Source organism: Zalophus californianus, chromosome 10, assembly GCF_009762305.2.
Source record: "Zalophus californianus isolate mZalCal1 chromosome 10, mZalCal1.pri.v2, whole genome shotgun sequence".
Classification (NCBI taxonomy): Eukaryota; Metazoa; Chordata; class Mammalia; order Carnivora; family Otariidae; genus Zalophus; species Zalophus californianus.
Window position 1 is genome coordinate 57,001,607 of NC_045604.1, and position 14,292 is coordinate 57,015,898.

A 14,292-nucleotide genomic window follows, 5' to 3' on the forward strand; every position below is an offset into this window, starting at 1 on the left:
CAAGAGAATGTGTCGATAGAAATCTATTCGTGTTGTATGAAAAAAAGCTGAAATATTGTTTATTCCTTCTTGCGGAGTGAGCGCTAGATTAATACCGAAAGACCGGCATTGCTCTTCCCCAAAGTCCTGGGCCATCTAAGTCACATCACACCATGTGGACTTCAGTTTTCTAGATTTCAAAAGGAGAGGAGTGGATGCGCTAATGTCTGAGCTCTCCCTTCTGGTCAAGAATTCTGAGGTTGAAGACGTAGAATGCTGCCATCTGCTGTCCGAAAGCTATACTACAGGCACCTGAGGAATCTAGAACACTATGGGGGATAACACTAAGGGCTCATGCTTCCCCACTTATTTCTCATTCTCTCGTTCATTTATTCCAGCAACATTTACCATAAGCTCTGTTTTCCCACATTCTGAATTAAGGCTAAAGAATAAAAAATGCCTAAGAATTATCTCACTAAAATTTTAAATCACGTATGTAACCAATATGGTTGTTACACCCGTGATCTCCAAAGCCCCTGTTTCCCCTCACCCCCTGCCAGGCCCCTCTTCTCCACAAGGGGAGGCGTTTGCCTCCCACGGTGCAGGCCAGCCCCGCCCAGGGCCTAGAACCAGTCCTGATGGTGGACAGCAGCTTTAGCCAACTGCAGGCCTCAGAACCAGCAGCCTTGTCTGAGTCTGATATTGAGCTCTGGTTTTTGTGTCATGCTTTCACCTCACCCTCCAAATTTATTCTCTGGATTTAGGCAAACCGTTCCTTTTCTTTTCTACATGCTTGAGTCCATAAAGTTTTAACCTTCAGCATTGACCCCAGAACCCTGATTTTTGCATAGAGTTTTGTGGAGTCTAGGCTATATATCAGAGGGGCTTGAGGGCCACTGAGTTAGCTGGACAGCGTGGCAGGTGGAGCACTCGGTCTCCCACTTCAGAGTGCAATGAGAGATCTCATTTTTGTGTGGTTACACAGATATTTCCTTTTTAGTTAGAACACACCAGTCCCTGGGCCCTTTGGGACTTGGGCGCTTCCTGATATCCCAGTCTCCTCACTGCCTTTCTCCTCCAGGACCTGAAGTCCTTTCCTGAATTGCTTATCTCTGTTTGCTATGACCTTTATGCCCCCAACTGTTGGGCCACTATCTTGACTGATATTACTGCTCTCCTAATCACTTTGTTATTGACACTCTGGAGACCACATTTGGCCACTGGACCCAACTCATAGTGACCAGCCTCATGGTAGTGGGGTAAGGAGGGTCTTTGTTCCAAGTTCCAGTCCTAGCTCTGCTCTTCTGCCATGTCCCTGCTCATCCAAGTCCTATAAGATAGCACACTCTTACCCTCTAAACTCTGGCCTGGCTCACATCTCTGTTTTTTTTCTCCACTCCTCCAACATTTCTCTCACTCCATGGGGGGCCTAGTCTTTATTTCTAAAGTTTGAGTTTAGAAATTTTTTTAAGATTTTATTTATTTATTTGAGAGAGAGAGAGCGAGAGAGAGCATGAAAGGGGAGAGGGTCAGAGGGAGAAGCAGACTCCCCACTGAGCAGGGAGCATGATGTGGGACTCGATCCCGGAACTCCAGGATCATGACCTGAGCTGAAGGCAGCCGCTCAACCTACTGAGCCACCCAGGCGCCCCCTAGAAATTTATTATTTATACTGTATCTTCTTTCCAAAAGTTTCTTGACAAAAATTATATCTAACTTAAATAAAAAGAGATAATACAAAGATATAGGGAAGAATTTACTAAATCTATTTAAAATAATATAAACCAATCTGCTGTCAGTTGATGACAGACTGCCAGGGAACCCAACAACTCATGAATTTACATGCAATCATACACACTTACTTCATGGATTACAGAAAAACATCAATGAAGGTCGTTGTGATAGACAGCACTGCCTTGGAAGCCCACAAAAATAGAGTACTAAGCATGTGATAAAAGCAATTCTTATTAGTTTTCTATTCTTGTAATTAATTACTCAGGTTTTGGTGAAGTTTTACAGTAGGCTTAAGAATATGACTATTTTTCAAGTTACCCAAGAGGTCACTCCCTGGTAAAAATCTCTTCCTCTACGTCTGCCCTAGTACCCTCCATTCCAGCAGCTTCCTTGGCAAGTTCACAAATGTAATTCAGCCATGTCTGCTGAGCACCCACCGTATGCCAGATTGGGGTTAGGCTTCTGAATACCTCATCAAGGCTGCCTCTCAGGCAGGAAAATATACTTCCTTACTTGGTTCAAAGTCAAATCCTTAAAGTTATACAGAGACCTTTGTTTGGATAAGGTTAATTCTTACCTAAGAGGGTTCAGAGAATTTCATATACAAAACAAAACAAAAACGTGTGTCTATAATCTTGGCAGAACAAGACCGACAAAACTGAGATCAAAGCAATAGCCCCCAGGTGGATTTAATGCTGTAGTAATTCTCTTTTTATACTAAAGGTCACATAAGTCAATTTTTTCAAACAGTAACTCCTCTTATTTCTTTTCAGACATAAACACACTCGTTAGAATGCATCCAAATTAAATTGTGCTCACTAACTTGTTCGTTCATTTGACAAACATTTTAGAACCCCTACTAGGTGCCAGGCCCTATTCCCTGGGATGTAGTGTTGGGAAGAGCTGACAAGGTCCCCACTGTCCTGCAGCTGACATACATTTTCTTGGGCTTAAATATAAAATCCTGAGAGATTCTAAAAAATTTGTTTTAGTGAGAATGTTCACAGGTGATTTAATGTCTATGATTTACACTGATATATATATTTAATAAAAGTTTGGTAAGTGAAATTGGATTTCATCAGAGATGGATTTATTAATTACTCAAAAATTTGAGCATTCTAAACTGAAATTCAGTATGTTACTTTGGCTATTTGAATGGATTCATGCAATAAGGAGTCACAATCTCTTCACAAATAGCCTGTCACTGAAAAATACTTGGGCCAATATGTAAGGGCCAGAAATATCACTTTTCCATGAGGTACCACATAAGACCAAGAGGTCTTGTTTTGTTTTGTTTTTAAGGCAAAAGTGCTAAACAAAATGAACCTGACTTGACCAAGGCGTTCAATAGCTTGGACTTAAAGAAAGAATAGTTACTCAGTTTGTCAAATATTTGATGATAAATAATAGTCTTATATCAGAGAATTTAATGGAGACAAAGATAGGATCTGAACAGAAATAAATAACTACAATAATTTCTAAAAACTTTTTGAGGTAAATGGTTGATTAAATTAAAAATTCTTTTATTCACCCACTTAGCAAATGATTGCTGAGTACCACCTCTTGAGACCCGGCAGTGTGAACTGTGAAAGACACAAAGCTTTATAGCTCTTGGGATTTTTTTTAAGGTTTTTTTTTTTTATGTAAGTAATCTCTATGCCCAATGTGGGTCTCGAACTCATAACCCCAAGATCGAAAGCCACATGGTCTTCCAACTGAGCCAGCAAGGCACCCCTGCCTATTGGATTTTAGAAGCATTCCATCCAGTAGGTGAGGGAAAATATGGCAGGTGGTAAGACAGCATATGAGTTCAAACAAAAAACTGATATGTTCAGAGGAGAAGCCTTCAGGCTGCAGTGATGAGCAGAGGCTCTACAAAGGCTGTGTTCAGTTAGATCCTATGGGATGGGTAGGATTTTTTTCAGTGAAAATAGAAAGAAATTCAGGGCAGCATGGGCCAAGAACCAGAGGCAAGTACACATGAAGTCAGTTCAGGGAATTTCCAGGGACTAATCTAGCTTGACCAGGAGGTTTTCAACTTTCCTGTGCTAGGGAACTGTGGTATTAAAAAATAGCCTGGGGATCCAAATGGAGGAAATAGTTTAGAACAGAAGATGGTCATTGCATTTTTAGATGTGTTGAGTTTGAGGAGATGGCAGACTAAGAAGAAGTAGTTGTAGGCAGAAGGAAGGGCAGAAGTGGAATCCTGGACCACACCATCCAGACAGGATAGTGAGAGCCATGGGAGGTGCGGTCTCTGAAGCAGAGGTGCATAGAGAAGAGGATGAAATTGTGGGTTCTCAAGTATGACTGCTTAAATCCTTGACTTCTTCATTTTTGTAACTTCTACCTATACTTTCATCTGTGAGCCCACCATGATTTCCCCTGCCACTGTAGGAAATAATCTTATTTATTGTGGAATACCTGCTGCCTAGCAAAATACCTGACATAGTAGGTGCTCCATAAATAATTGCTGGATACATGAATGAATGAATTCAGTGCAAACCTGGCTTCTGAATAAACTTAGATTGTAATATAATTTCTTTGACTCTCCAGCCATCCAGTGCCCAGAATTATTTGCTCCAGAGTGGGGAAGCCTGGCTTGTTCTGACACTCATAAGGAATTCAGGGTTGGCTCCACCTGTCATTTCTCCTGTAACAAGGGCTTTAAGCTGGAGGGACCCAATAATGTTGAATGCACAGCTTCTGGAAAATGGACAGCACCTCCACCAACCTGTGAAGGTAAAATAGTATACACTCACTGAGACAGCTCTTCTCCCGGAAATTTCTTCAAAAATAGCAAACACTTATATAAGCTTTTACTATGTGACAGGTATGCATTATAATATTATTACTGTGAAAGCTCTCTCTCTTATTTTAAAATGGGTTATCTATTGGAATCTAGGAAACACAGCCTATGGATTTAAAAATTTATAAGGAGTGACAGGACTTCTTATTTTTGTGAATAAAAAATATATTGATTCTTTTAAGATTTTATTTATGAGAGAGAGAGAGAGCATGAGTAGGGAGAGGGACAGAAGAAGAGGGAGAAGCAGGCTTCCCCCTGAGCAGAGAGCCCAACTCAGAGCTCAATCCCAGGACCCCTGGAGCTGAGCTGAAGGCAGACACTTAACTGAGCCACACAGGTGCCCCAAGATATAGTGATTCTTAAGCAAAAACTTTCTTTCATAATTTTGGCCTCTTTTTCTCAGAGACCTTTACTGGGTTGATTAAATGGTCTCCATTGCTTCATTGCCAGGAGGAGTACAAAGGGTGGAGTCACTGATCCAATTTCTCAAATCAAGGAACTGAGGTTTTAGAAAGGTCAATGAGCATCTTTCTGCTACATGGAAAGTTAGTGACAAAGCCAGTGGCATCATGCACACCTCACATTTCATGATGCCCTTCGGCCAGCAGGCAATGCCACTTCCCAACAAACCAGCAAGGGCAAGCAATTGACCTATGCATATTTTGCTTTCTACTGAATTTCTTAACATTTCTGCACTGACTCTTAAATTTCTGTTTTGTTTTGTTTTTAAATATTGGTAACATTGACATCATGCCCCACCCCCCATTCTTCCTTTGGTCTAAAGAATTATCTCTCCAAGGGTATTTTTTTTTTTTAAGGGAGAGAGAGATGAAAAAAAAAAGTGCATGAGCAGGATGGGAGAATGGGCAGAGGGAGAGGGAGAGAGAGAATCTTAAGCAGGCTCCACGCCCAGCATGGAGCTCATCATGGGGCTCGATCTCATGACCTGAACTGAAATCAAGAGTCGGATGCTTAACTGACTGAGCCACCCAGGCGCCCCTCTCCAATGATATTTTTAAGTACTTTTTTTTCTCATCTGGTTTTCCATACCTGAGATTAACAATTTTCCTTAACTTCCTTGAGGGGCTATTTCTAGAGTCTCCCTTATTACAAGAAGAGTGGAAGGCAGTTATTCCATGTCAGTCTTAACTTCATTATGCTCCTTTTGTTGGGAGCTCTCTAAATGGAAACACGTTTTCAAGCAGGCATAGTATCAGCTCGTACTTCAGAGGTTCGATGCCCAGCCCTCATCACTCCAGAGCAAGGAACAGTGTCCTGTAGGCATCATCTGGGAACCTTTGGTTTGAATACCACTTGTTACTTTGAATGCAAAGTTGGATTCACACTCATGGGAGACAGTGCTCTCAGATGCAGACCTTCAGGACAATGGACAGCAGGAACCCCGGCATGCAGAGGTAAGGTGAAAGGAACAGGCAGTTCTGATGCTATCTTCCACCTGGCGCCCACGCTCATGGTTGTACCTGCCTGTTGAAATCACATCCAATCCCAACGACTACTTCACATGTCAGCTCCCCATGAAATCTACACCAATCCCAGTTAGAAGTAATGTGCCATAGGCATGTCACTTCTCCCCCTGCTATGTCACAAGAGAACACCCTGGTCTCAAAGACATAAAGGAGGAAACATTTGCAAATGTCCAAATGTGTGAAAAAACAAGCATGGCGAACATGAAAACAACTATAAGAATTGTGAAATACAAGTTGCAATTCCATTAATTATGTGATAGTGTAAACATCCCATATTTTCATAATGGAAACCTAACTAAAAAGATACACCATGCATGATACCTCTGGAAGGGCTATCACCCCATACATGAAGTACTATGTCTCTTCCATCTTTGTATTCCCCATGAAGACCAGAGCAGTGCTTTGCAAATGTCACTATTGCTCAATAATATTTATTTGAGTTAGTTTCCCGAGCTTTAGTTTCCTATCTGCAAATTAGGGACAATAACCTAAAGTTCCCCAAAGGAAAGTTTGATGAGGGGAGTCTCTATTTCCTTCAAACTTCCAGAAGCAGTTATGCTGAACAATTATTAAGTATTTTAATAAACACATGCTGACATGCCAGCTATTTACCAATGGTAGTCATAATAACACTTAGAACAGTAATATTTTTGAGAAGTGAAATTTTGAAACAGTATTTTTATAGGCAAGATTGATCAAGCCATTAGTAGGTATCTAATGCTGCTCTGTGCCCCTCCTAGTTCTTTGCTAACGTTCTCTGAGTGGACATCGTAGTATGTGCAATGTTGGAGGAGCTGATATGAATGTCAGAAGTGGCTCATCTCCTTTCTGATGTTTTACATTCTACCTCATCTGCTGGCAATGCTAACCAGGTTACAAATGAAACCATAATCTCTGTTACCTTCATTCTACATGTCTGTTTTTCCTGCATTCTTTTTTTCTGCAGCGGTCAAATGCTCTGAGCTGCATGTTATTGAGCCAGGTATGATGAACTGCTCCAACCCCTGGGGAAATTTCAGCTATGGATCAACCTGTAGCTTCCATTGTCCAGAGGGCCAGTTACTTAATGGTTCAGCAAGAACAGCATGCCAAGAGAACGGCCAGTGGTCAACTCCCATGCCAGCCTGCCAAGGTATATTTTCCATATGGGTTTGGAAGTCACTTTGATAAGGAACGTAACAAAATCAGTGTTTCTTTTTTGTGTATTTCTGACAGTGGTCTCGCTTTCCATCACTGGGTTTCCCCTGCGTTAATAAATGTTTCATGATAAATCCTTGCCTTCCACAGAGCAGTGGGAATTAAATTCAGTGACTCTGTGTAGGCAATCACCCCTCCTTTATCAGAGTTCAGATGTGTCAAAGGAGAACATTTTTAACTGGAGGTTATTTCATGCAGCTTCCTAATTCATTATCTCAGAAGAATTTTGTTTACCACATACCTCTAAAAACACATAGATCTTTTTAAATTAAGCTTCATTTCTTTGTAAGGTTTATTTCATCCACCTTCCTTTTACTTTTCATTGTTTTCTCTATAGCTTGTCATGACTACATTTTGTTGTATAACTGAATCTTTGATTGGTCTCCCCCAAAATTAACCATTATTTGCTTAAACTTCCACTTCTTCAATTATTTTATTTACTTTATTAAGTCCTTCCCCTGACACCTTTGGGCACTGTGTTTGATATTTAAGCATTAGGAATAAAATCAGGCCCTTCTTCCCATGCTGTTGCTGTAGTTTTATGGCTTCCAGATCTCTCCTGCCAGGTTTTCACCCCTGCCAGGACCTTTGATGATCCTGCATGATCTCACATCTCACAATCCTTGGGACCCTTCTGGAAGAATGATGGCCTTTTGCACAAAACACTTCTTACACCCTGCATGTGTGTTTGTTTTGCAGCAGGGCCGTTGACAATCCAGCAAGCCCTGACTTACTTTGGTGGAGCAGTGGCTTCTACAATAGGTTTGGTGACGTGTGGGACATTGCTGGCTCTGCTAAGAAAGCGCTTCAGACAAAAAGGTAAATAGAAAAGAGTCTTCTCCTTTTCTTCTTTTCTTGTCATTTGGGAAAGAGCCGTGAAACTACAATGTCAGTAGTTCATGTTTGAAAACATTTGTCTTTAAAGAAAACAAGCCCAAGAGAAGTCATCTTGAGAGCTGACTGCCCATCAGAATCATCTTTATAAAAGTACAGATCCTCGTATAGGGGGATTGGCCTGGAAATCTGAGATTGGCGTGGAAATCTGAATTCCTCAAAACCCTCCCCTCCAAATTCTGATGAGGCCAGTTGGGGCATTGGCATTTGGGGACCTCTGGTCTACGTAAATGTAGTTGTCACCAGGATTCACTGGAAAGTGTCATGCTCTTCTCCTTCATCATTCTCTTATGTGATGATCATTTATTGATCAATGGTGTTAGGTAGTTAGTGCTTCTGAATCAAAAATCAAGTGCTTCTGGAGGACGCGAGAAATGAAGCTAGAGGTGTGAAGAGCAGCTGCTTAGTCATGACCTGGTGTGATACACCAGGACATCTGTACGTTCTCTCAAAATGTGTGGAACTAATGCAGTACTGAAGCAGGAACATGACCTAATGGAGGAAGGCCCTCCATAAGGGAGCTGTGTTTACCAGATTGTTCATCAAAAAAGGAGCTCTGGCCTAAGAGAATAAGAAGGGAACCATCTCTTAAGGGTTAAAACTGTTTCTCTTTCTGCTCCAGATGCTCAGCCATGAGCTCAGAAACCTCTTTTCGTAGCTAATGTGTCTCTTCATCATTTCTCATGGAAAGTAACTAGGGGCATCTGAGGGGTCAGGAAGGCTCAAATGTTCCAATACAGGTAACTGAGAATGGCTGTTATACCTGATGGAGTTCTCGTGGATCTGAGGACTTTCAGCACCCATTCTTAACTGCTCAAGTGCAGAACTACTTGTTTCATAGTTTTAAGCTCTCTCCATTCACAGAGCCACCATTATATTGAGGCTGGCTTTCTAAAATTCCTTCATATACTCTCTTATGAATGGGTTAGTAGGACAAAGGACAAAGCATAACACTCTTCTTAAAAACTAAAGAGCTACAACCATCCTTCCGTGTAACATTTGTGTTTATTTAACCAAATCCAGAAGGCAGAGGCAAGGGCTCCTAACCACCTAGACCCTACTCTCCATAACCATGTAGGAATCACACTATTCCTGCATTTCCCCCAAGATCATTCTTCAATTTTGAGACATTGCTAGAGAACTCTCCAGACCATGAAGAGGGATGAGCAGCCACCCATCCTCCAATATCTTTAATAATAAATACTCATTTGTGAGAATGGGGAATTTTTCCTTAACCTGTCCAAAGGTGATTTTAACCTTTATCAGAGATATTCTAAGATTCTGTGGTCAAATAATAGGAAAATGTTGCGTACATGTCCTGCAAATTCAAAATGCACATTCATTATCACTTTGAAGGCTCAATAATGCCCTGTAATAAATATACTTGTTCATCTTCATTTGATCTAATATTTTCTAAATTTATCGAGCCATGAGATGATTTTCTCCTTTTATCTATCCATGGGATGGTTGACAAGCCTGCTGCCATATTTAAAGTTTCCACTCTCGGTGTCCATTGTTTGGATTAAGATAGGAGGCCCTGGTCACCTATGTTACCAGAGAAGGAAAACAGCCCTTGTTATGTTGGTATGGATTTTTTTATGTGATTAACTTGCCCAATTAGTGGCTGGGGGAGTGTGACACAGGTTGCAATGATAGGGGGCCTTGAGTGCCAAAGTAATGGGTTTCAAGAACCAATGATCTGAATATCAACAACAACCAAAAATAGCCAAGACGTTGAAGGCAGGGACCAGAGGAAAAAGAAGAGGTTGTCACTGAATGAGAAGAGAAGAAAGATGAGAAGACTCTGGATTACATACTGTCAAATGTTTAATTTAACTTAACACAGGTTCTACCTCTCAGAGAGAGCTTGTTCTCAATATACTCCTAACAATGAACCCATCTGAAAATCAGTACACCAACTTTCCCCAATAACTCCTACCACTGATGACCTTTCTCCTTCTACTAGTTTTTTTGTTTCTTTTCAACTGATCATTTGTGTCTTCTTGTTTATTCCAGATGATGGGGAAAGCCCCTTGAACCCTCAAAGGTAAGACAGACATGTTTCTTAATTAAATAAATTTGTCTAGTTTGACTTTTTAATTCACTGTAATATGTCAGAATGATTATACATAATGCCCCCTTTCTGCAACAAATCTTTTGCAATGTCCCCTTTACTAATTCTAAAGTAAAATACACAGATAACATATACTAACCACACATAGTATTCTTAAAAATCAGTAAGGGCTCTAATTATAAAGTAAAAGAGAAATAAAAGGGAAAGTGATATATAATAGAAATAAAATGCTAAAGCTGAGGCACTACTCTAGTGGATGCTATGAGGTCATTAGAGGCTTGCACCTTTTGGTTCACAACCACAAAGACCAACAGTCAGGATTACTGTATCAGTGGCTCAAACAGGATCAGCGGCATTGCCAACACCAAACTGATTTTTTTAAAATGATGAATGGCTCTGGTAAAGGGTTGGAAAAACCTGTCATAATCTTCCCTCAACTCACGTGGCAGTTGTATTCTAAAAGATGCAAAAAATATATTACTTATATTTAAAGCAGTTAAATGCAAGGCTCAGGGATTATTCACCTATAAGAATACTGAGTAGTTATTCTAAAATTGTATTGAGTGTAGGATAATTCTTTTGTGTCCTGTGCCTATTGGGATATCCAGCATCCCTGGCCCTTTCCCACTAAATGTCAGTAGAATTCTTGATCACTATGAAAATTAAAAAACACCCATAGGGGGCAGTACTACCATTCTTTGGGGGAAACTGTTGCCAGATGATCAAATATCAAGACTGGGTATTTTCTAAGGATTTCTTCTCACTAAGAAGAGGCATAGCAGGTATTCAGGTACCTAGAGCATCAACAATAACTTTGTGTGGGTGTAAGTGCAGTGCAGATTACCCAGAGCAGCTAAGTGGGATCTCAAAAGTCTCTTAGGCATTTATTTTCGTATCCCTTTTAAAGCAGAATTTCAGGGTGGGGTGGTAATGCACGGTCTCTGCAGGAAGTATGTGCTGGACTGTGGTCAAGGACCAAGCACTATATGGCAAATCATCTTTGTATATCTGTTCTTTAGCCACCTAGGAACATACGGAGTTTTTACAAATGCTGCATTTGACCCGAGCCCTTAAGGTAAGTTGCTTATAGGCAACTTCAGATATTTCTGAAGGAAATAGAACAGTAGGGAAAAGAGAACAAATATTAAATCTTGATGTTTCATTATATGGTCATGAGTTAAATTTTAAGCATGTATTAAGTTTTTAAGCCTTGAAGGAAATTGTGTTGGTAGCAGGGGACAAGATATGTCAGTAGAGTGACAATAGAAAGTAAGTTTATATGAGGATTTCCATTTCCTCCGGGCTAGAAATGTTCTAATAAGATATAACTTATTTCAGGATGTATGACATTCCCATTAATGGCTGCTTGGAGGTGTTAACAACACCATGGTCTTGCTTGATAACCAGAAGTCATACTACTGGAAAAATGTTATAGTCTTTTATGAAGCCAGTCCCCTATGTGACTCGCTGAGAAAACAAAAATAATCTTATGCTTTCTCTCTTCCCCAAAGCTCAGTGAGTAGTTGAGTATTCTCCCTAGATGGCAGAATATCTGGATCTAGAAAGAGATTATGTTGATCCTCAGGGGACAGATATGCTGAGAGCTAGCTGGCTTGCTTGCTTTTAAAGAAAATATAATTATTTTCATTTCTTTTGTCTCATTTTCAGAAACCTGTCCTGCTGGTCTCCTCACTCAACCTCCATGGGATCCTATTTTTGAACATCAGCCTTCCTGCCAGACTTGACTTCTACTGTAGCATATTTGCTGCAGTTTTCTGGAAATACTTGTTAAAAAAGGACATGGGGTTTCCTGTAGATTAGTTCTGAATGAGAGCAGAAAGATTGTGTCACAAGCCCAAACTCTCCACCCACAACCCCTTCCTGCTCCACCTCTTCCTTAAGCCTCAGAAGCCAGGACTGAATGTCTGCAGTGGTCTGTGGGCTTTGCCCAGCTGTCCCTTCTTGAAAGACTAATTAAGCAGAGACTGAAGCATCTGACTTACCAGAAGACCAGACTGTGGAAAAATAAAAATGTTTCTTTATTTTTGGATTGGAGGAAGGCATACTCTACTTTGTTGGAAGGCAGGTGGTGTCTGTGACTTGAGGGAATTTCTGTAAGATCTTCCCGGGTCTCCAGTGCTTGCTGTCTATGAAGCCTATTATACCCTCGGCTGCAAGGCCTCCAGAGAGGCCTCTGGATGGCACCAGAGAGTGCAGAAGACCAAGAATCAAGATAGGAAGGCACATGTCACCTTCCCTCCACTGGTCACTCTCCCCAAAAGAACCTCAAGACCAAAATTCAAATGTGCAATTAAAAAGATTCTTCCCAAATGCCATGCTCTATTATTTGATGTTTTGTTCAATAAGATCTGGGTACGTCATTTTGTTTCCATCAATGTAATGCACAGTTACCGATGTCCAATTACAACTTGACCCTTCATTCAGTCAGCAAATATATACCATATCACTGCCCCCCAACAGAATCAAAGAAGAAAAAATCAGAAAATCAGACAAGCAGAAAAAATCCTCATCACCTGAATGCCCTATAAGGAAGAACAGATGTTATTTATTAAATCACATGTTTAATATGTAGATTGTTGAAAGTTACACAGTAGTTAAATGGAACTGATGCAAAAAAAAAAAAAAAAAAAGAGCCAAACAATACAGTTGTCTTGTCTCTGTGAAATGTGAGACAATAAACATGTCATGAAGAATGAATAACACATGGGTAAATATGCAAATAAAAATTGTAAAAACAGTCTAACTAAGGGTTACAACAATTTTGCAAGAACTTTGGCAGTAAATTTGGGATTTAAGGACGCATGGCTTTTTAAAAAGTTTCTCTCATATACTGTTTATCTCTCCTTATCTTGTGCCAGTCGCTAGGCTGAGTAGTAAAGGACAATGGTTATCAGCCCTGTGTCTGAGTCAGAATCTACAATTTGTAAAAGCTTCCCCCAGGGAATTCTGATGGTTTGTCACCTTTCAACTACTGCTATTATAGATATAGAAGAGTAAGGCACTGTTCTGCTCTTGAACAATTTATAATCTAATTGGGGAAACAACAGATACCCGTACAAAGTAATAGAGGGCACTCAATATGAGTATCATGCTTGAATAGTGTTGTAGTTCATAAAACGGAAAAAGTCCATTTGAGTCCAGAATTAAGGAGATAGGTAGGACTCTGAACTGAAACAGAGTTCAGCAAAGGGGGAGAGATGGATATTCTAAGTTGACAGAGTAATAGCAGCGTAGGAGCAGACAGGACTGTGTGTAGGAGGAGTGAAGTATGGAGGAGCCTGACATCATGGAGACCTCATGTGAGATGCCAGATTACAACATATCAAATCTATTGAGATGAACCGTCTTTAAGACAGAAGCTTGGAGGACACCTGGTGGCTCAGCCGGTTAAGCATCTGCCTTTGGCTCAGGTCATGGGATCGAGCCCCACATTGGGCTCCTTGCTCAGCAGGGAGCCTGCTTCTCCCTCTGTCTGCCACTTCCCCTGCTTGTGCTCTTGCTCTCTCTGCCAAATAAATAAATAAAATCTAAAAAAAAAAAAAAAAAAAAAAAGCCAGAAGCTGGGAGGAATCAGATTAGGGGAATCTCGGACAGTCATAATGATGTTTCAGACAATGTAATTCTCAGATATTCTATCAATAGCAAAATAAGATCTTAAGGCAGTGTGCAACAGCCAGATCCTCCAAGAAACGCAAGGGGCTCCTGAGGCAGGAAAACCATAATCATAGTAATACACACGTGCTCTGTGCTCCCACTGCCAGGAATTAGACACCTCACAATAGCCTTTTATCCTCCTGACAGCTGCATCTGGGAAAAGATTCTTATCACCCTCTTGTACAGATGTCAAAACTGAGCTCTAAAGAGATTGAGTCACTTACCCAGGCCAGCACAGCTGGTAAGTAGGACTGAGTCCGCTCTGCTGCCTTTGTGGCCACTGGCCCGCATCAAGACAGAACGGTGCATGGGTGGAAATCAGTAAAGGGGTCCAGGCCTGCAGGCCCCGTTCTGGTACTCATCCCCTTGCTTCCTCGCCTGAAATTACAATGTTTCTGTGCCCCTAACACGGCACAGTCCCCTTTCGCCGATACAGGGAAACT

At 40.9% G+C, this 14,292-nt stretch overlaps 1 protein-coding gene across 14 annotated transcripts in view; it reads left to right on the forward strand.

Annotated features, from left to right (window-relative positions):
* The window catches only part of LOC113933162 (selectin P), a 38,523-nt gene extending 25,980 nt beyond the window's left edge, over positions 1–12,543 (forward strand). For 9 of the 14 annotated variants that reach the window (XM_027612993.2, XM_027613001.2, XM_027612997.2 and 6 more), the window contains 7 exons: positions 4,270–4,455; positions 5,725–5,937; positions 6,956–7,141; positions 7,906–8,025; positions 10,117–10,147; positions 11,194–11,249; positions 11,843–11,963. In XM_027612993.2, coding sequence (XP_027468794.1) covers positions 4,270–4,455; positions 5,725–5,937; positions 6,956–7,141; positions 7,906–8,025; positions 10,117–10,147; positions 11,194–11,248 — 791 coding nt within the window. In that variant the 3' untranslated portion in view covers position 11,249; positions 11,843–11,963. Of the gene's footprint in view, positions 1–4,269; positions 4,456–5,724; positions 5,938–6,955; positions 7,142–7,905; positions 8,026–10,116; positions 10,148–11,193; positions 11,250–11,842 lie in introns of all 14 variants that reach the window. The other 5 variants (XM_027612991.2, XM_027612990.2, XM_027612995.2 and 2 more) reach the window with 5 other exon arrangements.
* Positions 12,544–14,292: the final 1,749 nt, after the last annotated feature.